Here is a 22,279-nt window from a genome sequence, read left to right on the forward strand (position 1 = left end):
AAGGGCAGCCAAGAACCCCGAAATGGATTAGTTCCTTACCCAAAAAGGTGAGGGAATACCCTTCATAGTACCAAAAAAATTATCCTTGGTTATAACAGGAAAGAAAAAACGAGAGATTATTCAAAGTTTAAATTTACAATCAAACTGTTCATTCAAAACATTTGATGACAACATATTACAGATTCAGTACTTTACAGAAGAATCAAGAAATTGTACCCTTCTACGTTACAAAGTCAAAGGCATTAGCTTATACGAATTAATATAAATACTTGCATTTGCTTCATCAAAAAACTACAACAGCAAGCATTTTTGCTCAGAAAAGGATTGGCCTATTTGCTTGTTGCAGAAGTATCAGATACCAATTCTCTTTCAAGCTCATCAAATTCCCAATCACCAATTTCCTCTGCTGAGTAGTCTTGACTAACATTTCCAAACTCGGACTCCAGCTTAGCTAATTCGGCTTCATGGTCCAATACATGATCTGCCTTAACTGAAGGTGATTTAGGCTGTCCATCTGTCTGTGTCTTTGAAATCTCAGCAGTAACTTGAATTGGAGCAGAAGGTGTTGCATCAGGCTTTTTCTCAGCTGGTGGTGTTTCAACCTCTACATTTGGACTCTCTATTTCAAGAATTGGTCTCTCTATAGACTCAAATTGGGTTCGTAACTTTTCAATGGCATCAAACAGCTCTTTAACTTTCCCTTCATCTTTCCTGGATGAGTGAGCCCGATAAATGAAGGCAAATCAATTAATAATGTAGTACAGAAAGGGGGGACGAGTTTGAGGCAAAGACAAACTTCTTCAGATGGAATTTATGACAATGTATTGTTAAATTGAGCAAACTATAAGATGTCCCTCGGATGAGAGGAAAAATGATTTATAACAAGGTGCCAAAAGAATGGTTTGCAAATTGAGAAATCTTACAATTCAGAGTTTGATTTACACATTAGATTTAATCTGACCCTAAAAAAGTGTTTTAGAAAGAAAGTACAAACCTTGAAATTTTCCCCTGTTGAGCATAAAACTGCTGCTCCATGTTATCCACTACACTGAAGGTGGTAATAATCTGAAATGAAAGAAAATCATCAATAAGTCCAAATATATCATTGCACTACTGTATCACCTTAGTCCAGAGGCAATGAAGCATACAATATGCAAAAGATATTGGGGTCAAGCATTCCTAATGGACAGCTAGAATTTGAATAATCCAGAAAGTTAATACGAAAAAAACAGGTCACAGCCAAGGTTATGAAATCAAGATTCACATCGTGAATCAGAAGATTTATGATAGTAACTACAATGGCCAAACCATCATTATTTACACTTTTAAAATTAGTCACATCTATACCTTGGCTTCATACATTAAATATTCCTCCTCAAGATTTCTCCTTGGACTTAATGCTTTTGAATCCTCAGTATCCGCACTGGGTGTCATCTCTAATCTGTCTCCTCAATAAAAGTTAAAAGAATGGTAAATAATAATCATAAGTACACACACAAAACATAAGCACATACATTAAAGTTAACGAGTAATACTTTCCACAAAAATGAAAATATCAACCACTTGAAGACAAACTAACTGGTGTTTAAGTTTTTTGAACAGTGTGTGAATAGGCATGTGCCACTGTTTGCATCTACACATATAGACATAGGGTGACCCAGTGCAAGAGACTCCCACATAGTGGGGTTTGGGAGGGTAGATGCAAATTTGCATTAAATTGTGAATTATTTGTGTTCTCAAAGAAACTTCCACACAATTAAATGCCAACATAGAAAAATGATTTTAATACAAAAAAGGGTATTACCTCTGGCTTAAATTCTTGAGGTTAACAACAAATCTTCCAATATGACTGATACAAGGCACTAACTCTTTCTGTGCACGACATAGCAGGTCATACATATTACTAATGAGAAAAAACAGGGAAGCAGAAGGGAGTATGCAAATTTGACATCTGTATCTGAATTAGTAAAGAAAACCCAATACCTGATACGCAGCAAGAAGTTGAATGGCCAAATTCACAAAATAGTCCTCGTGTTTCTCCAATTCATCACTTTTAAAAACAAAAAAATTAGTGAAAGTACTAATTCATGAAAAACAGAGAACAAAGGAAGAATAATTATTATTTCCATATATTGAAGATATTTGTTAGTGAGTATATGTGGATTTTGAGCTGGGCCTACTCTAATACACACTTGTAGAATTCCCTAACTCCCTTTATGTGTGTGCTTGTGTACACTAGAGTCTGATCACTCAGATTAGACTCTCTAAATCTTATGACTCATTAATTTGTCACCATTACTCAAGTTCAGTTAGTTAATTTACATACTTGACTTGCTTCTCATTAATTTCTGCACTTGACCGCTGAAGTACCCAAGTATCTTCCAGAAAATTAATCCAGGTTTTGATAACATCTGCTTCGACCCTAGATGAGCTAATTGATTTTGAAAGCTCATCTTCCTGTCAATCAAGGTCAAAAGAAACTTTCAGACAACTGGATGATCAGAGCAACCATGTACTAGGCAATGTTGATTTAACATGATAACCAGCCAGAGGAAAAGAGTTGTTCAAACCTTTATCTTCAGGTGTTGAACTATCTGATTGTTTGCTTCCTCAAACTGGTCCCTCTCTTCCCTCACATTCCCTAGTCGCACTTGTGCAGCAGCCAAAGAAGTATTAACCTACACCTCATAAGCCACATTTCAGCGAGCGATAAATGTAAAAAAAAAACACATAACATTGTTGTATGTCTGCAATCATGCTACTATTCAATAAACCACCCCCTTCTCGGCCCATTTAAGAATATGGCTACCTTTTTCAATTGAGCTTCAAGATCATCTTTTTTCCGGTGGAGCTCAGATATCTCTGCTGTCAGTTCCTGAAACAACAGTGAAACAAATTCAGGTATCTTTGTAAATAAGATGGAATACCTACATCATATGTAAAGTTATGAAAACCGAAGAATATTAGAAATAGAACCTCTGACTCGTGATTGTTAATGATTTACACATTCTGGAAAACCACATCTTGCCTAAACTATATAGAAAAAATGTGTTTGTGTAACTATAAAGGAAAAGTTAAATATAAAGGTTTCTGATGCTTATAACATCCCTCAAACTATCATTATCGCATAGATTTTGTTGAATTGACAATTTAGACACACGTAGCAACAACAGCCTAGTCAGGTGGGCAGGCAACCATACAAACACAAAATCCCATTTGAAAGGTAGTAAATTCCTCATCAACTGCAGTGTAGCAATAAATGCAATGCTACCCTGATGAGCACAATACCTTCTCCTTTTCACTAGCTTCACCATCTTTAGTCACACGAACTTTTAATGCCTCTTCTTTCTGTACTCTGTCAAAATATTGAGAGAAAAAAAGAATCCACGTTAATTAGGGTTAGTTCCTGATATCATCTACATAAAGTGAGCAAAGAACTAGAAGATTGTAAGCAGACGGTAGATTGTTCATTAAACTGTAACTAGATTATCCATAGTAAGACATTTCAAAAACATCACTCCTAGTCCTACAGAGCTATGGGCTACCTTGCTTGCATTTATATAAAAAAAGGTGGCCCAGTGCATGAGGCTACAACCTAGTAGGATATGGGGATGATTACATAAAATAAAACAAAAATAAAAGCACTCTAACAAAACAGTATTGCTACGATACAAGATTGACCAGAACAAATTGTACCAATCAATCTTTGAAATTCCAAAACTTGCAGCTGGTTTTGAGGCAAAACAATGAAATGTCTCCACACCATGTTTCCAACTATCTCTAAGAACCCTCCATCACAGATCAACTTCACCACAGCCGAATAATGCAGGCAGCACACAATCTAATACATGAACTCTAAATCCAAAATATTTCAATAATTTGGTTTAGATTTGATAGTGGACCTGCTTCAGTATCTCATTATTATATAAATCAATTAGTTTTGACTTACTTCACGTTATTATATTTCATTGCTTATGGACTTCAGCTATTTGCTATTGGGGTCTAAAAACTGGGTATTTAGTTGCATCAATTATATGGCTATGGCCATAAGCTGGTGGGATTCATCTTTAATTCATGTCAGTTATTTGAACTATTATTTCTGCGCTCTAGTTTCAGGTGGCTGCTTTATTTAACTTGATCCTTTAACTTGTATGATACTTGGTCTCCAGGTTAGACATGTACTTTCTAAGTAATCTAAGATAAAATTCATAAATTGACAGTCTACCTGTTGTCTAAAATACGCTTTTCAGCTTTTGCAGCAGAGTTGGCAAGAGATTCCGTTAAGACCTTCAGCTTATCAACCTACTTATAAACAAGATAGAATTGGTTCCAACAGAAAATAATATAAAGAAAATTCCAACAAAAGATGACTTACATTTAACTAAAAGTATGATTGAAAAATATAATCGAAACAGAATTGAAAAATATAATCAAAACAGAACATTCCAACAAGGCTGACATTATCACCAAAACAGAATAGAGATAAATGCATGTTCTACAAAACCCACTTCCAATAACAAAAGCTAGGAAATATACTCATGAAGGATTATCAGCTCGTGAGGTCCCTCATTTGGAACTACAGGACCTGGATGTTTCATTGTTTAGCAGTTTGCAAATTAATAGACAACAAAAAGTGGAGAAGTGGAACCATTAGAATCAAAATGATAAAACAAAATGCTACAAGCTCTTTGAACCATTTTAGTTTTACTTTCCATTTTTAGAAATTCATAATTTGGCTTACTGAACTCAAGGTAAACCACTCTTATTTGAACTACTCCACAGTTTAGACACAAGTGAACATAGCTTGTACCCCTACGTCTCCTTAATCCTACGATCACATTCTTCCAAAAGAAACTCTTTAAGGAAAGACTTGTACCTTTTGAGCATGAATTTCAGGAGAGTCCCCGCCACTCAGACTCTTTTTCTTCAGCAATAATCCTTCCAGTCTAGAACAAATCCGTACCTGTGCAAGGGCTCCTTTTAAAGCCTGCAAAAAATCAGTTGGTTATACTCCACTTTTATTTTTAAATTTCAAAACATGGAAAGAGTTATATATACAATAAAAAAACTAAACATAAATGTGCATTTCATGAGACAACCAGACATCTCTAGTGTTTTTTCCCTTCTAACATTGATCACACAGTTCAAAACATTCAAGTTCCTTGTATATAATTCAAAAAGGGGCTCTATAAACTCTCATGGTGAATTATAAAACAATGAGAAAACTTTCCAAGTAAAAATGTATCTACTAAATTCAATAAAATAATTAATCTCTGTAAAGCTTTAAAATAAAAACACAGCACTCAACATAAAATACTTAAACATGACATTAAAAAATGTTATATATGGGGATTGGGGAGAATAAAAGGAATATCTCCCATGAAATTGAAGAAAATGCTAAAGGAATTTAGAATCTAATAATACCTCTTCCTTAAGGAAGAAAGGTAGAAGACATGATCATTGGAATTAGGCACATTGAGTTCATGCAGCAAACTGACTAGTAAAATTAAATCTCTTATTCCATGTCAAATTAAGAGGCTAACTAAAGAAACATTTACATGAGTTTGTTCCTTGACTTCCTCCAATCACATATAATAGTCACATTGCAAAAATTTGTTGCTGACCCAAAAAGGCTACAAAGAAAGGACGATATGATGAAAACACACCTCTAGCATTGCTGTTGTTTCCTCAGCGGCTGTATGATTATCATCTTGACTTACAGGTGCCTGTGAAGTTGTTATCTCATTGAGATTTTTCTTAAGACTAGAAGTCTCATAATCTATTCTGCAGTCAGAAAGCAAAATAAGATCTAAAGTGAGGTATAGTACAGCCCAGTTTTCCCACTTTCATATTATAGCAGCAAATACTTTGATTAATTAAATGCAATACATTGAATAGCCATAAAAAATATTTTGTTAATTAAATGTGATTCTAATTTACAAAAAAAATCAAATATTAATCATTGCAAGAGAAAGGCTAACCAATTGAGTAAAACAGTTCATCATGACAACTTATAAACTTCGCAATTTAAACTTCAGATCAAAACTCAAAACTTGGGTGTGTAGCAGTGTCAATACCAACTCTCCCAAAAGCTTAAGCTGTTGGGTGAAGGCACATCAATGGTTTTATATGTCTAACACATCCCCTCACACAATAGCCCTTTGGGCTTGAAGCATAAACTGTGCAGAGGACCATCATCCTTGTGCTGAAATTTAACCTTTTTTATTTATTTAGAAGAATTGGGATAGCAAGGATCAAACTCCTGACACTTGCTCATAGAGGCTCCAATACCATGTCAAGAACCAACTCTCCCAAAAAGCTTAAGCTGTTGGGTAAAGCACATAGATGACTTTATATATCTAACAAGCAGAAATGGTAAGATCAAACTGACAACAGAAACCCCTAGCTTCATACTGACCTTCCAATATCAGAACTGATTTTCAACCCAGTGATGGCACCTTGTGCAAACTGAAGCAATTCCTCCCGCTTCACCTAAAAACAAGGTAAACAATATAATTGAAGCATAAATAAACAAAGAATAACCCACATCTATACACCATGAAATTCCGAGCACTGCAAGTGTTATCATACCTGCATGATTTTTAGCATACCCACTTTCCACATAATTTACATGACATTTTTTTATTTAAATATTTTATTATTTGGACAAAGATGACCATCAGCGCAGTAGGGTTGTCTTTTGACCTGAAGGCCATGGATTCAAATCTTGGAAACAGGCTCTTCGCTTGCAAGGATAAGGTTCTATACATCTACCCTCCTCAAACCCCTTTTTTATTATTTGGACACGTAATCAGTAAGTTTATAGTCATTATAGCTTCAGAAAGGTTAGGTCACCATTTAAATTGAGTTATTAGGAGTTAACTGGTATTCTATGTACATTATACATGCACAAAATTTTGTTAGAAATCCACAATTGAAGTTATAATATTCTGATTGTTTTCATTGTAAAATGACTGATATAATATAAAGATCACAATGCAGTCATATAATATAAAGATCGCATATCATAAATTTTAAAAACAATGTAATGAAAAAATGTCTGACTATATGAATCACAAATTCACAATGCAGTCAAAGATCTGAAATAAGAACCTAGTCTTGGAGATACTAGATAGGACAAGTTTCAAACATGGTTCTTAATAGAACTTCAGCAGTATAACTGCTAATATTACTACTGTATAATTTTGGTCCAAATTTTACATACAATTTTCTTAACAAATTTTTTTCCTCATATAACATAAAAGTTAGCTTGCTCATTTTAGATATTGTCAAAACTCACAACTCAGTGGAGAAAAATGCAGTTAGTCAAAGAGATCAAAATCTGTGAATTTGAAATTAAAACTTAAATGTAAATGTAAATGATAATAATAAATGCATCAAGCAACCTTCAAAGATTTCACGAAGTCAAAACACCCAAAAATACAATTAACCTAAGAAGGGAGAATAAACCTATAAAGTTTTAATTCAAGAGAATATATCTCAATTTAGATACGGGTGAAGTAATGACCATCCTTACCAGCACTTCATCGTGATAGCTTGAAAAGGCTGTAGCCAGATCTTGCAAGCTGCTTACTATGGCATTATGAACTTCTGCTCCTCCAGAGAGACAAAGCCTGTGTAAATAAGGATGATTAGAATAGGATCAGGCCAAAATTCAACTGAATCAATAACATACTGCATTGCAGGAAAAAATAGTTTCTAAGAAAAATGCAGATGAGATTTTAAAACTAGGAAGGCAATGTTACTATGTCCACAACTACTAGTAATTAATTATATAAGCATGAATACATCATTTTGATGACCAACATGACCCGTGTACAACACAGTGATGACATGTGTCCAACATGCACCCAAGTGACATCATTTTGGTGATGTGTCCACATTTACTAGTAATTGATTATATCAAGCATGATGAATACATCAATTTGGTTCTGTCTTAAACTTTTAAACAATTTAAAAAAGGGCGGGTCAATGCACAAAGCTCCCACGTAGTGGGGTCTAGGGAGATGTACACAGTCTTACACCCACAACCAAAGAAATTGCTTCCAATATTAGAACCCATGACATTTTGGTCTCTGAGCAGCAACGTTTCTGTTAACAACAAAAATAAAAATAAGAGTATAAAGGCGGGGGTTGCTTTTGTTTTCCCCTCCTAATGTGCTATATGAATCATTTTCCTTAAATTCTTAATTATATATACACCCACAATGTATGTGTACTACAATTTTTAGAACTCAGTGTCCATGTGTCAATGTTTGTGCTTCATAGTAAGTCACAGACAAATAAATACCAAAGGTTTTAAGTCTACGAGTGGTCCAGTAGACCCAAATGGCATGTATGAATTAAGAAAACCGGCATCAAGCATGATAAGTACACATCCTCATGACAATAGAATACCACACACATGTTGTCAATTGAAAACCACAATGATAAGTATAAAACTAGCAGACTCACCCAAACATCTCCAGGAGAAGGGAAACCTCTTCCTCATTGGGGGCTTCAATAATCTGAGGAATAGAAAAGAGTTAACCCTGCAGTTAACCTCTATAATCAGCAATTACAAAAAATAGACTTGTGCGGTGCAGTGATCTTCTTATACCATTATAACGAGACTATTAGAACGATAAAAATTCAATAACTATACTAAAGAGAAAGCAGAGGAAGAAGAAGATATGTTCAACTATATAACATTGAAGTATCATTATACACAAGAAAAGTTAATAAGTCTCATGAAAACTGTAGTTATAAGAATAATTGGATTGCTATTTTGGACAAATTGTTGGACCATTTTTTTCAGCATAAGATTAAAGAGAATTCTGGTTTTAAAAAATAGAGTGAAATCATTTTCAACTGGGAACAATAACACATTTGATCTCTGTCGACCATTTTTTGGTTAATATTCTTAATTTACCATTTAGCTCTGAAATTTTGTATCATCATAATCCTAATAATAACAATTGATATATATTTATCTACTTCTAAATTTTTGAATCCATAAATAGTGCACTTATGAAGATTGAGCATTGATTTCATGCCACCTACAATCAAGCAGGGGAAGAAAGCCACAAACACACATACATAAATACGAAAATTTGACTCTTGAGCTTGCATTTGGGCTTTTACCAAGCTAATGTCATGCCCACTCAACAACTCTACTAGACATAAGTTATTCTTATTGCAAACGTTTAGCTAAGACTTCTTAAAATACTACAAGTTTATACTTACAAAGTAAATAACAGAATAACTACATTATACACTTAACATACCATGGGAAATTCAGAATAATTGTACACAATAACTGAAATAATTAGACATACCATCGATAATGTTATACCCTCCAATGCCTGACTTTGAAGAAAAACATCACGAAAATTTAATGGTTCGCCTCCAACATCAGTATCATAATACAGAACCTGAAAAGAACCAACAGTAGAACAATGCCAACAAGCTAAGGTAAAAGGATGCTGCTATGTTACTATTTAGAGGACTACAGCAACGTACAAATTTACATCTCAGTTAACTGCAATCATAGACACATAATGGCTCTTCACGAAAGCTAACAAAGAAGGAGCTCATAGTTCTTTCTAATAATATAATGCCATTGCACAGTGGACAGTTAAAGAAACCCTGACTTATGGAATTCTGAAACTAAGATGATATCAAACAATCACTCGGGCACTCTGCACATATATAATACTAAACATTGAACAGCAGAGAAAAGTTCCTCCTACGACTGTAATTTAATTGAGAGAGAAAAGACAGAAGCAAACAACCCAAGAATCCTATTATCAGTGAAAACATTAACATCATGACAGCAAAAAGGAAAGTATTCTTAAGTAGTAGACTTGTGACAATAGCATCAGAAACTATTAAAGATATATATAATCAAATGTCCAGAAACTTGGGGAAAGTGTGATATCCTAAGACCAGCTATACCAAAGTAAAATAATTGCATCCGAGGTATATAAGGGAAACTGGGAAAGTTACTTACCATAGACGGTCTGTTTGGGTTCTCCTTTGCATCTTCAACAGCAAGGTGCTGCTCAAGAGTCTTCTCTTTGCCCTCAGCCGAAGCTTCGGACAATTTCTCAATCTCTTTAAGCACAACAAGCCATCTTCTAAGCAACTCTGCTCTTTCTGGGCCCCTGTAGGAAATAGCAGCTTCTTCCAATCTTTTAACTGTCTGTGAAACACTTCTATAATTTCGAGCTGCCTGCGTGTGCGCATGAAATGAAATGTGTATTCTCATCATTCTCATATCAAAACATTACACACCCTAGTTGTAATAGTGCACTTTGATTGCAACGAGATAATACAGAAACTCATGGAATTCTCTAAGAGCAACTCCAACCATGCAGGTCTCAACTCTCTTTAGTTTCATTATATGTGCCCCCTAGTCCCCTACCATTCCACCTCATTTCTCTTTACTTTATGAAACTCAAGCAATTCTACTCCAACTGTGGAACTCTTAAAATGTTCTACAATACATCCCATAAATTAATTAATTTTGGATTTTGGTTATGAAATCATTGATTACGTATTAGGGTAGGGCTTATAATTAAGCCTGTGGGCCCCACAGAAATTCTGAACAAAAGTTGCATATTTGGAGAGCAGGGAAGGGAAAGGGAAGGTTTCATAGCCATCTCACTGTGTATTTTACGGCTTCCATGTCTTCCCTTTCCCTCCTTCTCCTCCGAAACTCAACTCACAAATAGACCCTAAAGCGTTGCACAACCCATATAAAAGGTCCTCGTATTTCTATTCACCAGATTATATAGAAAAAAAAGTGGTTTATAAGAAAGGAAAACAAACAGTTTTGAAAGAGGTAAATGGCGTCCTAGAAGTAAAAACTATGCATCAATTTCAGCTAATGCTACTGCATCAGGTTAAGTATTATCCCCAATATTTGAAGTAACAGATTGATTTCGAATTGAAAATGTGAAAAGAATGAATCAAAAATAAAAAGAGAGAATGGAGTATGAGGATTATACAATACGATCATGAAGGATTTTGGCGCCCTCAGCGACGGCTTGACCGGCATGCTGAACGACGGTGTCGGCGTAATTCTTAACGGTGCGAGTAAGGTTGTTCTTGTTGCCAACCTCCACCGCTTTGTTGACCGCAGATCTCAGCCATGAAGACATGTTTTTTGTGAAATTGGAATTAGAAGAGAAAGTGCATGCAAGTGAAATCGAACAAATTTAGGGTTTCGAGAGTGAGAAATGAAAATAAGAAGAAGCGTGTGATTTTTTTTTTTGTGCTGTTGGTTTTCGATTTTTCGTGAGGATGATGAAGACGTTGGTTTAATTTGTCAATTGTTTTTTTTTTCACGAAGTAGGCGTTGAAATTAAACTTGGGCTTCGGCCCCTTTTGATTTTTTAACGAGGTTTTGTAGAAATCCAGTCTTAACAGTTTTTCATAACCAATGATATGAACTTTTCTCGATTAAAGAACTAATCCCGACTTTCGGTTTTTGGATTACTCCTCTCAACAAATATTAATGTAGGAATTGGATATTTGACATTTTGACATATTCAGGATTCAAGTTTTACAATACTATATTAATGTTTTGTTAATTAAAGTCTTACGATTAATGATCCATCAATCAAGCACATTAAATATGCTAGTTTTGTAATGTTTTGTTAATTAAAGTCTTACAATTAATGTCACTTACGATTGATGTTACTTACGGTTAAATAAGGTCACATATGTATTTGTCTTGGAAAGGAGAATCCATATTACTTGTCTCCAAAAACTTTGTCCCTCCTTATTCCTATTCAATCAAAGCACATCAATTAATATAATTATTCATATTTATCTATTTAATTGATGATATTTTAATTAGTCTGGTATATCAATTAGAACACAAATGAGAATAGAAAATCTCCACTTCAGAAAGGGGCATGTAATGTAATGCACATTACCTTAAAAAGTCACACATGAAAAAATTCGGTCATGACCTTAATTAATTTCACCTTAGATAATGTAACACTGAAGAATGAGGTTTCAACTCAATACCATAAGACAAAATTAATACAATTGGTGATTGTTGTTTTTTTACTTCAAAATATTATTGAGTTTGGGGTGATTATGGAGATACCTTTTTTTGTTGTAATGAAGATGAATTGATTTTGACAAATAAGGTAGATAAAGGTTAAAAATATATAAGGTTGATTTTTTTATTAGTTATTGGTTATAAATCTCAAGGTATGGGTTGCACAGCATACTAAACTGAATGATGGAGTAATTAAGTTGAGACATCTCCTATTTAATAATAAACTAATCTGTTAGATTTTCTTTATCTATTTAAGTCCTAAGAAATTATGTATTTGTTTGAAAGTTGAACTACTAAAAGAGTCACTTGTAAATTGGGTTAAGATGTATTATTGAATACTAATATGTGAAAAACTTAGGACTATATGATAAATGCTCCCTCTTTTGTGCTAAAAATGAATAAAGCTCATTTATTTTAATCAGATAGAAATTACACATTTAATACCTATCTTGTTTAGTTCTCCTTCAGAGACTAAAGTGATTGGTGGATAGTTTCAAAATTTTCAAAAATTAAACTTGTGGTTCATATATCTTAGGGACTAAAGTGATAAATGCTTACACCTTAGTAAACCAAAATCACTATTTACTCCTAAAAGTATTATGAAATGCTTGTCCAGTGATGAATTTCATAAATTCTAAATTATTTTGACAAACAAAATCAGAAATGAAAGAGAGAAAGAACATATGATAATACAATGGCAAATCAAGTATCATTAAAATAAAAATTCTGCATGGTCTTGAGTGGCAGAAATTCATCTTCCATTGTTGATATTGAGTTATTACTACTAGTTAGCACAACCCTCTTTGAATAACTTAGATAATCTAGTAGCCAAACTCTTTTTTGCTGCAGGGGAAACACCATTCTCACCTATCATTGATTCCAACACTGCCTCTGAAAGTGCTTTATTCTTTATAATTGCAGCCTCAACCTTAGGAATGTATGCATCTCTAGAGAAACTTATCTGCTTATACCAAAAGAAAACAGATTTATAGTTAAAGTTTTGAAAGAACATAAAATGAAATAGTATATCACTCAGAATTTTGGCATTACTAACCACTAATGATCCTTGGTGTAATACTGTGAAAAAGATAGATGAACCTGGTGCAAATGTTTCTTTTTTGAAAACTGAGAGAAATTTCTCAGTAGCTTTTTCTTCTTCATTAGTATAAACCCCATGAGATTTCAATATGGCTGCACAATTTTCTGCCACTTTCTCAGAGTATTGAGGACCAGACAGTGGCAAGATCAAAGTCACTTGCATAAATTTCTCAAATGGGCCTATATATAGAGAGGAAAATAAAAGTCACATAAGAGAAATTAGAGAAACTAAAAGACTATGTTAAGCTCAATAGATAGTGCAATGATTATTTCAAAGTATAACTACATGCATTCAACCAAATACACAGAACTTATTCTAAGAGCTAAATCAGCAGTTAAAGTAAGTTCAGGATCACTCTTCAAGAAAAGATTCTCAGATTTTAAAATTTTGGATCATATGAATAACCACATTAACATGATTAGTGATTCTCATTGCTACAGGTACACATATAATATATGGTTCACTAACCTATCAAATAAATATACAGTTTAAGTTTTTTTAATGAATAATTAAATAGATTAAACTAAATACATTTAAAATAAATCTATAAGTATTTTTAAATGATAAAACTTTACACATTTCTAACTAAAGAGGCTCATTTAATATAGTTAAATAAAGCTAACATCTATGAAAAAAAAAACCATTTTAGATCTGAGTTTTCATTCTTCCCTTATAGGAGCCACCTCCTATGTCATGTTTTTGCTCTCTTCTGTGTTGCTTCTGAGTCATGCCTTGCATAGAACATGAATCGGTTCTCGCAAATTGATTCGTGATACATAGAGGTATGAGCGAATTATGTGACTATCTGAACAAAAACTTTTCTATAATGAAAAAATAAGTCACTTATTCTAAATCTACTCATGCATTAACCACAACAACAAAAGCTTTAATAAGTGAGGTCGATTACATGGATTGAAAAATAACGGTAATTCATACCTTTTATGATATCCTTGAAGAACTCATTGGATTTGTTTAGCTTCTTGGTACTCTTTCCATGCCATTTATCAGCGAGAGAGGAGACAGCATTATCTTGAAGGTAAATCCCAATGTCAGTGAACTTGATAAACTTGCCTTGTTCTTGCAGCCCCCTCACTCCTGCACCGCCGAGGAAGAAGTTGTTGTTGGAGCCCGTAGCGTTCACGAAGGGAGGGAACGTCACGTTCTCTACCTTTACCGGCTTCACGGTTTTAAGTCGATGCGACTTCGAACAATGTTTTAAATTGTGGTTATGATTCGCATTCACTGAGACTATGAAAATCATAATGTTACATGCTATTGCTAGCACATAGGAATGTAATTTTGGATGCATCAGATAAAATAATGTGGTGACTAAGGACCTTAGATTAAAACGTTGAATTTGAGAATTAATAGTGGGAAAGAAATGGTTGTGATAGTTAGAATTGAATTTGAGAGAAGATAAAGAGTTGAATATATAGTGGGGGGTTAGGTAAGGTTAGTTGGGAGTAGAAGAATTGTTATGTCAATTGTTATTGTGAGTCAGATTTGGAATGCGTAATCAGATCTTGAACTGAGTCAAATGTTATTACATATCTTCAACACGTGTAGCGGGATTTAAGCTGCATGTAAGATTAAAGCTAATTTCTATTGTGAGATGTGAAATGATTATGGGTAATTTTCAATTTCAATTCTTTAGAAAAAAAATGCACAAATTTTATTGGAGAGTCTGAGCCAGCTACTTTGGGGTATTGGGCTAGACTAAAACCCTTTTCTTTAGACAAAGTTTCGATCTACTTGTGAAATATAATACTACATAATAGCAGTTTCCGAAGATCCTGCAAATACTTTTTTAGAAGCAGAAATAATATAAGAATATAACTTTAATTCCATTTAAGAAGTTAGATCGGTTGATGTGCCACATATCATATTTATTTGATTAAAAGAATATATAGGGTGAAATAATATGAGAATATCAAATATAAATAATCCACGGTCAATGAGGTGGGAATTAAGAGTCAATGCATTAAATTAAACATGCAAGATGAAGCACGTGGATTCAAGGTTAAGCAATATGGTTTGGAATTTAGGTAGCTTATTTAACTATTAATTCTTAAGCAAAGTTCCACGAACCACACTTGCAGCCAGAGGTGGAGTATTCTTTTTGTAATAGTCAAAGATTGTCACTATAAAATACTGAAAACAACTTACTCAATACAATAGTCACATCCATTCAAAAAATATTAGTAATTAAGTTATCAATAATAACCGACATTTATTATTTAGATTTCATTTTAATTTCAAGACCATAAACACGATTTCTTCTTTATGATATCAAATTTCCCTAACATAAATCTAACTCCTAATACATTAATCATGATAACTTTTTGTTTCTATTTTCCAGTGAACTTTGTACATAACTCCAGCAAGTGACATAGGCCAAAGTCAATTTCAAACAATCAACATTCTTAAATGGTTGTAGTATTTGACTGCTCCTCCAACCACTTAAACACACTTTTAATTTATCTTTTAAATGCATCTGAAATTCGTCACAGTATGAATATGATATATTTTTGCATTTCAAATTATGGAAACAAATTCTCCTTGGAGTAAGCGACTTTACACTACGAATCACCAACTCCATTAGGGCATCCAACATGACACTAATTTAGATATGAGAAAAAGATACATAAATAGACACTCAACAAGTTTTTTATATGGTCCCTACCTTACCTCTCATTCATTTTAAATTATTATTTACTCTTAAATACAAATAATAAAATACATAAATAAATATTCTTTCATTTATAATTCACTACTTCTAAATATAAAAATTTAAAACACAAATAAATAATATGAATCACTTTTAAATATGAGAAATATATATATATATATATATATATATATATATATAAATAATGATTTTGTAAGAATTTTTATATTGTTAGTGTATCATTTATCATTAGCTTACTTTTTTAAATACAAATAATACAACTACAAATAAATAGTAGATTCAAGTCATACATATTTGATTCCTCTTAAATAAGGTTCCGAGTTTGAGGCTTGTAGATAAAAAATATGTATGTTGTGAGAGTTAGCCTCACCTAACTATGCGTGTTTCCGGCTACGAGAAAATTTCCCCAAAAAAAAAATCAACATATATAAATCTTTCTAACATAAATATTGCACACTTTAACTAGACATTCATCATTCATGGATGAGAAACTTGCATGTTATGTGGTGTGTTATAATTTGCATATTATTTATTTAAATATCAATATTATATTGTGAGGTTGGAAGTGAAGCAAGTGTAGAAGAGTGAATGAGGGAGATAAGAAAGAAAATGAAATAATATTACTCGAAAGCTGATAGATAGTAAACAAAAGAAATGGCGAAGATAGCATCATCATCATCATCATCACCTTATCTGCAACTCTCAATCCCATTCCCGCTTTTCTCATCACACCACACTACTCACAAACCCTTCTTCCTCTTCACAACCCGAGCCACAGAACCCGAAACACCGCCCTCCGATTCGGATCCAACCCGACCCGAAACCGACGACTTCGACAACCGCATCAACCAATTACGCATCCGTAACCGTAGCGGTATCGGAAAGAAAGCAGAGATCCGAAAAGGACGCAAGTCGAAGAAAACGTCGTCGTCGTCCTCCGGAGGAGTATTCCTTCCGTCGGTGCCGCTGAAAGAGCCGGTTTCGGATGGATTGAAGGTGGAATTAGGGTTTACCTCATATAGTGAGAGATTGAATGGACGCATTGCGATTCTAGGGTTGGCGGCGTTATTGCTGGTGGAGCTTGCAACTGGGAAGGGCGTTATAAAGTACCACACTCCATCTATTATCCTGATTCAGATTTATTTTGTGGCTGCAGTTTCTGCTCTCTATGTTAAATATGAGAAAGAGAAGAACAGTGTTTGGCCTACTTCTTAAACTAACAACTCAATTTCAATTCTCAATATGCTTCACTTCTACTTTTTTTTCTTTCTTTCAAGGGTGTATTTTAATTGTTATATATGAATTATGATATTCTTACAACCTGCAATGCTCATCCTTATATGGAACATCAAGTTCTAAATTATTTGAACAAAGTAACAAAGGATTCATCCTATCTATCACGACTTTACGATGCAAATCCACTTGTACATGCATGAATAAAGTGAAATAAAATCAATTACAAAGTGACACAATTCTTGAGACACTACCTGATTATATTAGATTAAGTAAGAATTTGAATGAGAAAAAAGTTAATTAGTAGATTAAGCCTGAAGCTGCCACTTTTCAAGAATTTCATCGAAAGATAACTTTACATTTATATTATTAAGATTCAACAAAGCTTGGACACAAAACTCATACATATAATAATTGGAAATTGTTTTTTGTCAAAAATGTTTAAAAACAATAGCTTAGGTCTACCAGTTACACCAATATTGTGTTATACTCTGTTATCATGTGAGGTCCAACTAGTTTGGAACCATAATTTCATGTGCCATTCTACAGTGTATCCAATTCGCAACTTATTTAATTTGTATTTGTGTCCACTCACAACACCTTTGAGTACAAAATCTACTACACTAAATATTGACCGCAATAAAAACCACTCATAAGCCCTGCTTACTCCGTTTGTCCACTTACTGCTTCCTCATCTTCAGCATCAAATTCTTGTTCCACACTTTTCACCTGTAAATGCAGCAATCAGCATTAAAAAGAGGGTTTTAACTAGATATAACAAATATGAACAATTCAATTATATATATTGGAATTCATTCCATTAATGTCGCGTTAAATAAACATTTCACCATCTGTGCAATTTTATGTATACCATCCGTGCAATTTTATGTATACCATCCGTGCAATTTTATGTATACCATTAATGTCGGTTAAATAAACATTTCACCATTCCATTAATGTCGGTTGATGAATTAGGGGTATTTTTTAACCTAAATTCTACAGCTTAGATGTAAGACAACTACATACAAGAATTTCAATGGTTTAGAATTAGCAAATCCTAAACATTTAGCTTGTCATCCCAACTTTAACCTGGCAGAATTATACATTCCGGCTTCTAAGCACAAGCACTAAAAAGTAATACAATCATATGATAAGAAAGGCCAACTCAATGCTGAAGGAAGATGATAAACCTATTACCATTAATCATTATGGAAACAACAAAGGCATTAATTTCATTACAAAAAGATAGCAACAAACAAGTTACCTCAGGTACATAATGCATCAGCATATTTTCAATGCCTGATTTTAAAGTCACTGATGAACTTGGACAGCCACTACATGCTCCTTGCATTTTAAGTTTCACTATTCCAGTATCTCTGGAGAAAAAACACAATATTGACTCGGTTAAAAAAAAATCCTACATTCATGGAAGCGCTTCAAATGAAAAGGACATAAATAAAAAGCACTTACGAGTCAAAGCTTCGATATTCAATGTCCCCGCCATCATCTTGCACAGCTGGTCTAATACGAGTCTCCAGCAATTCCTTGATCATCGCAACTGTTTCAGAATCATCCTGTGTGAAAAACATGTGTGTATCAGCATTTAGTTTTGGCCTCTGAAGTATGGTTGAGGATAACTTCTTGTGTGCTCAAGGAGTAAAGCAAATCTGTTACTTTATTGCACTTGGATAATTTCAAGTGTTAAGAAGATTTACAAGAAATCTATGAAAACTTGGTTTAGGAAATCAAAGGGCATGCCAATCTTGTTCAAGGTGACATCCTTCTATTGGTGTGTCATTACAATTCCATATTGGAGAAGATAGAGGTAGTTAGAGTTGTGTTAGCTGTCAACAGATGACAGCTGTACACATGAACCAGATATACTCAATTCCCCTTTGTAATCATGTAATGGAATTGATTTCAATATAACATTACTCAAGGATCAAGCTCGATTCCTGAATATTTCATGAGTATCAAATCACTAATTGATTTGTTGATTTATAATGGTAGTCCAATTACTCCAGTTGAACGCACATATTTTGTTCTTGATGTTCTGAATGAGGATATTCAACTTGTAATTACCTCTTGAAGTCAACCTGAGCCTCCAACTATTCATTCTCTAGAATCGTTCTTACTCACCTATGAAGTTCATCTAAAGAAGAATCGTCACGACGGTTTCAGATGAACTTTCTGCAAATGTTGCAGTGGTGCCACCATCACACCGATCACCTCCGGTTTCCTCCTCTACTCCATCACACCTCAATTTGTTGGTACTTGGTACCATCATATTCGGAAAAATCCTTTTTGTCCTGAATTTCCATCGCCCTATGGTCACTATGGTGGTTCTTGTGGAAGTCGTGGTGGCCATGGTGGTCACAATGGCTATCCTTCTCAATCTCACATGTACTGTGCATTTTGTAACTACTCAGGTCATGACATGACAAGCTGTTATTATGCCCCGTTGGGTTACAGAGCTGCTTATGGGGGACTCCAGTACAACTCGAGTTTTGGTGCACCAGTACACCTTCCTATCACTACTCTTCTTATGAGCCACGTCTGTGTAGTCCATCCTATGGAGTATGGACTACACCAGACCCTCGTCTACCTCTGGTTCTTTTCATGCATTTGGGCCTTCCCATTATCTAGCTAATTCCCGTGCTCTTGGGCCAGGCCCTTCTCATGCTTGGTACTCTGACTCCAATCATCTGACTGTTGATCCTGATTTGGTCTGGAACACATTTTCATGGGTAAAGGTACTAGCATTCCTATTAAATACTTAGGTACTACTAATTTTTCTTCCTCTGTTGACTCTAATATTACTTTGTCACTCACAAATTGACCCCTAGTACCATCCATATAACTAACAATCTTGCCAGTGTTCTCAATCTACTAGAGACAAATCATTGTTTCTTTGAATTTCATGCTAATGATTGCTTTGTGAAAGTCAGGGTACTAATAAATCAACTTCTCCTAAGAGGATCGCTCACAAAAGAGGGACTGTATGCTTTTCATGGTCTTTTACCAACTAAAGCTCCTAGTTGTTCTTTTGCTGTAAATAAGTCTACTGCTATAGCACTGCATCTACTATTGTATCTAGACCTAGCAATGTAACTCCCACTCTTATTTTCTTTCGCATTGCGGATTAGGTCATGCTCATCAGAGCATTGTTTATCATGTACTTTCCCAATGCAAGATACCTCGTGTTAATAAAAGTATCGTTGATGTTTACTATGCTTGCTGTATGGGAAAAACAGGTAGTTTACATGCCCCATCTTCTAATAGTGTCTACCATTCTTCATTTCATCTCGTGTACATGGATTTGTGGACTCCTGCTCCTGTATATTCTCAATCTGATTTAAGATACTATGCCTCTATAGTTGATGCACATGATATACACACTTGGCTTTATTTGATTAAACAAAAGTCTGAACTCTGAAGCTCTAACCATTTTTAAACATTTTCTTGAAATGGTTCACCCTCAATTTAATAAAGCTATTAAGGTTGTCCAAAGTGATTGGGGTGGTGAATTTAGACCCTTCACTTCTTTTTATTCAGGGTATTCTACATAGGGTTTCATGGCCTCATGCTCATCATCAACAAGGAGCTGTTGAGAGAAAACATAGACATATTTTGGAAAACGGTCTTGCCTTACTTGCCCATGCACGTTTGCCTAGGTCTTACAGGGAGCATGCTTTCACTACTGCACCGTCTCTCATTAATAGGCTCCGCTCTCCCACTTTACAACCCAAGTCTCCTCATCTCTTACTTTTTAGTACTACACTTGATTATACTCCTCTCAATGTATTTAGATGTGCTTGTTATCCTCATTTTGGACCCTACAACAAGCACAAACTTAAATTTAGGTCCGCTGAATGTACCTTTCTTGGTTATTCCAATACTCACAAGAGTAACAAATGTTTATCCAAAGAAGGAAAGTTAAGTAGTTAACATCTTCAATGATGTTCTATACAGCTATACAAATATACTATGCAAACTCAATTCCCCTTTGTAACAATGTAACTATGTAAGGAAATCGTAATTTCAATATAACATAAAACAGTTCCTCTCCCTCTATCCTTTTCTTCTCTGTTTACACCTACAAACTCCTTCTAGCATATTTCAATAACCTTGTCAAAATTACTTACGCTATAAGTTGTTTTTAGCTTATTTCATAATAACTTATCGAAGAAGCACTTAATTAAGCTAGTTAACCAAATGCATCATACATCTCATATAAACTAAACTAGAAGCGACACTAAAGCAAATCCAGGTTCAACTTATAAACATGAAAAGAAACATACATCATTAATAGCAGTATCCATAGCTGCAGCAACTTGAGAATCCAAAAAGAGAGGATGACCAGAAGAATAGAAATCCATAATAGCAGCAAAGATTTCAGGCTTAAGAAACTCCCAAGAAGAATCATCTGATTTAGTAACAGTAACAAAATCGGAACCAAAGAAAACACGAGTAACACCATCAATCGCAAAAAGCGATTTAGCTAAAGGAGAATTCATAGCAGAACGAGGGTTAGGGAAATCGGCACTACCAACTTCCATAACCGCTTTTCCATTCCCGGGATAGAACATAAGAGAAGAAGGGTTTGGTGTAGGTTGTGTTTGGATGAACATGTTTCTCTTTTGTCCAATTCCTATGAAATTGGAAAACGACGTCGTTGGGGTAGAGTTAAACGTGAAATAGGTTCTTTGAGATAATGGAACGGTTCTGGTTCTGGTTTGGGTTCTGATTCTAACTCCGGTTACTGCTAATCGTGAAGCCAATCGCCAAACGCTTCTCATCTTTCACAATTCTCTCTGCGTTTTTTCTTTTTTTCTTTTTAGTTTTTAGGTTGTGTTTTTCTGCCGCTGCAAATGGGAGAGGAAAAACGTATAATCTTTTATATGCAACTGGAATTTCCCCTTGTTATTATTATTGCACAACAAATACCGTTGAGAAATCGATGGACGTTGGTTGAAATGGTACATGTTTGATTCTCTTTAATTAAGTTTCCACATACCTGTCGATTTGTTAAATGATCATTGTTTTTTTACTTGGCACACAAAAATTACACGTATAAATAAATAGATTTTGGTAACAAAATTAACTATTAGAAAAACAATGTAGATGTTCTTAATTATCTTATAGAATGATATGAAATATATCTTACAAGAAATAAACTAAT

General features: G+C 34.3%; 4 protein-coding genes across 4 annotated transcripts; 1 reads left to right on the top strand and 3 right to left on the bottom strand.

The window, feature by feature from the left end:
- LOC109346507 lies at positions 117 to 11,326 on the bottom strand. Its single transcript, XM_019586096.1, has 18 exons — positions 11,013 to 11,326; positions 10,013 to 10,234; positions 9,339 to 9,434; positions 8,476 to 8,528; positions 7,538 to 7,634; positions 6,419 to 6,492; positions 5,667 to 5,784; positions 4,877 to 4,987; positions 4,226 to 4,302; positions 3,289 to 3,355; positions 2,810 to 2,875; positions 2,571 to 2,678; positions 2,327 to 2,457; positions 1,984 to 2,050; positions 1,805 to 1,872; positions 1,348 to 1,441; positions 995 to 1,065; positions 117 to 711 (listed from the first exon to the last, which is right to left on the bottom strand). The coding sequence occupies exons 1-18, from the start codon at positions 11,163 to 11,165 to the stop codon at positions 330 to 332; spliced, it is 2,055 nt and encodes a 684-aa protein (XP_019441641.1). The 5' UTR covers positions 11,166 to 11,326; the 3' UTR covers positions 117 to 329.
- LOC109346509 (chalcone--flavonone isomerase 2-like) lies at positions 12,674 to 14,656 on the bottom strand. The gene is made up of 3 exons (XM_019586098.1): positions 14,112 to 14,656; positions 13,131 to 13,354; positions 12,674 to 13,037 (listed from the first exon to the last, which is right to left on the bottom strand). Exons 1-3 carry the CDS (start codon positions 14,482 to 14,484, stop codon positions 12,861 to 12,863), a joined length of 774 nt encoding a protein of 257 aa, XP_019441643.1. The 5' UTR covers positions 14,485 to 14,656; the 3' UTR covers positions 12,674 to 12,860.
- On the top strand, positions 16,441 to 17,184 carry LOC109346512. The gene has a single exon (XM_019586101.1). It carries the CDS (start codon positions 16,519 to 16,521, stop codon positions 17,077 to 17,079), a length of 561 nt encoding a protein of 186 aa, XP_019441646.1. The 5' UTR covers positions 16,441 to 16,518; the 3' UTR covers positions 17,080 to 17,184.
- LOC109346513 (nifU-like protein 4, mitochondrial) lies at positions 17,440 to 21,976 on the bottom strand. Its single transcript, XM_019586102.1, has 4 exons — positions 21,399 to 21,976; positions 18,568 to 18,671; positions 18,362 to 18,473; positions 17,440 to 17,826 (listed from the first exon to the last, which is right to left on the bottom strand). Exons 1-4 carry the CDS (start codon positions 21,894 to 21,896, stop codon positions 17,761 to 17,763), a joined length of 780 nt encoding a protein of 259 aa, XP_019441647.1. The 5' UTR covers positions 21,897 to 21,976; the 3' UTR covers positions 17,440 to 17,760.

This window comes from Lupinus angustifolius, chromosome LG04 (genome assembly GCF_001865875.1).
Source record: "Lupinus angustifolius cultivar Tanjil chromosome LG04, LupAngTanjil_v1.0, whole genome shotgun sequence".
NCBI classification, from domain to species: Eukaryota; Viridiplantae; Streptophyta; class Magnoliopsida; order Fabales; family Fabaceae; genus Lupinus; species Lupinus angustifolius.

Bases quoted from the DNA above. Each gene is read 5' to 3' on its own strand.
- LOC109346509 (XM_019586098.1), bottom strand. From the start codon at position 14,484: ATGCATCCAAAATTACATTCCTATGTGCTAGCAATAGCATGTAACATT. The intron at 13,355-14,111 runs GTATGAATTACC...CTCTATATATAG, and splicing joins CTTCAAGGATATCATAAAAG to GCCCATTTGAGAAATTTATG. The intron at 13,038-13,130 runs GTTAGTAATGCC...TGGTATAAGCAG, and splicing joins TACACCAAGGATCATTAGTG to ATAAGTTTCTCTAGAGATGC.
- LOC109346513 (XM_019586102.1), bottom strand. From the start codon at position 21,896: ATGAGAAGCGTTTGGCGATTGGCTTCACGATTAGCAGTAACCGGAGTT. The intron at 18,474-18,567 runs GTAAGTGCTTTT...TTTTTTCTCCAG, and splicing joins GAATATCGAAGCTTTGACTC to AGATACTGGAATAGTGAAAC. The intron at 17,827-18,361 runs GTAACTTGTTTG...CTGCATTTACAG, and splicing joins TGATGCATTATGTACCTGAG to GTGAAAAGTGTGGAACAAGA.
- LOC109346507 (XM_019586096.1), bottom strand. From the start codon at position 11,165: ATGTCTTCATGGCTGAGATCTGCGGTCAACAAAGCGGTGGAGGTTGGC. The intron at 7,635-8,475 runs GTGAGTCTGCTA...TTATTTACACAG, and splicing joins CTTCTCCTGGAGATGTTTGG to GCTTTGTCTCTCTGGAGGAG. The intron at 4,988-5,666 runs GTGTGTTTTCAT...GATTTTTTGCAG, and splicing joins AAACAACAGCAATGCTAGAG to GCTTTAAAAGGAGCCCTTGC.
- LOC109346512 (XM_019586101.1), top strand. From the start codon at position 16,519: ATGGCGAAGATAGCATCATCATCATCATCATCACCTTATCTGCAACTC.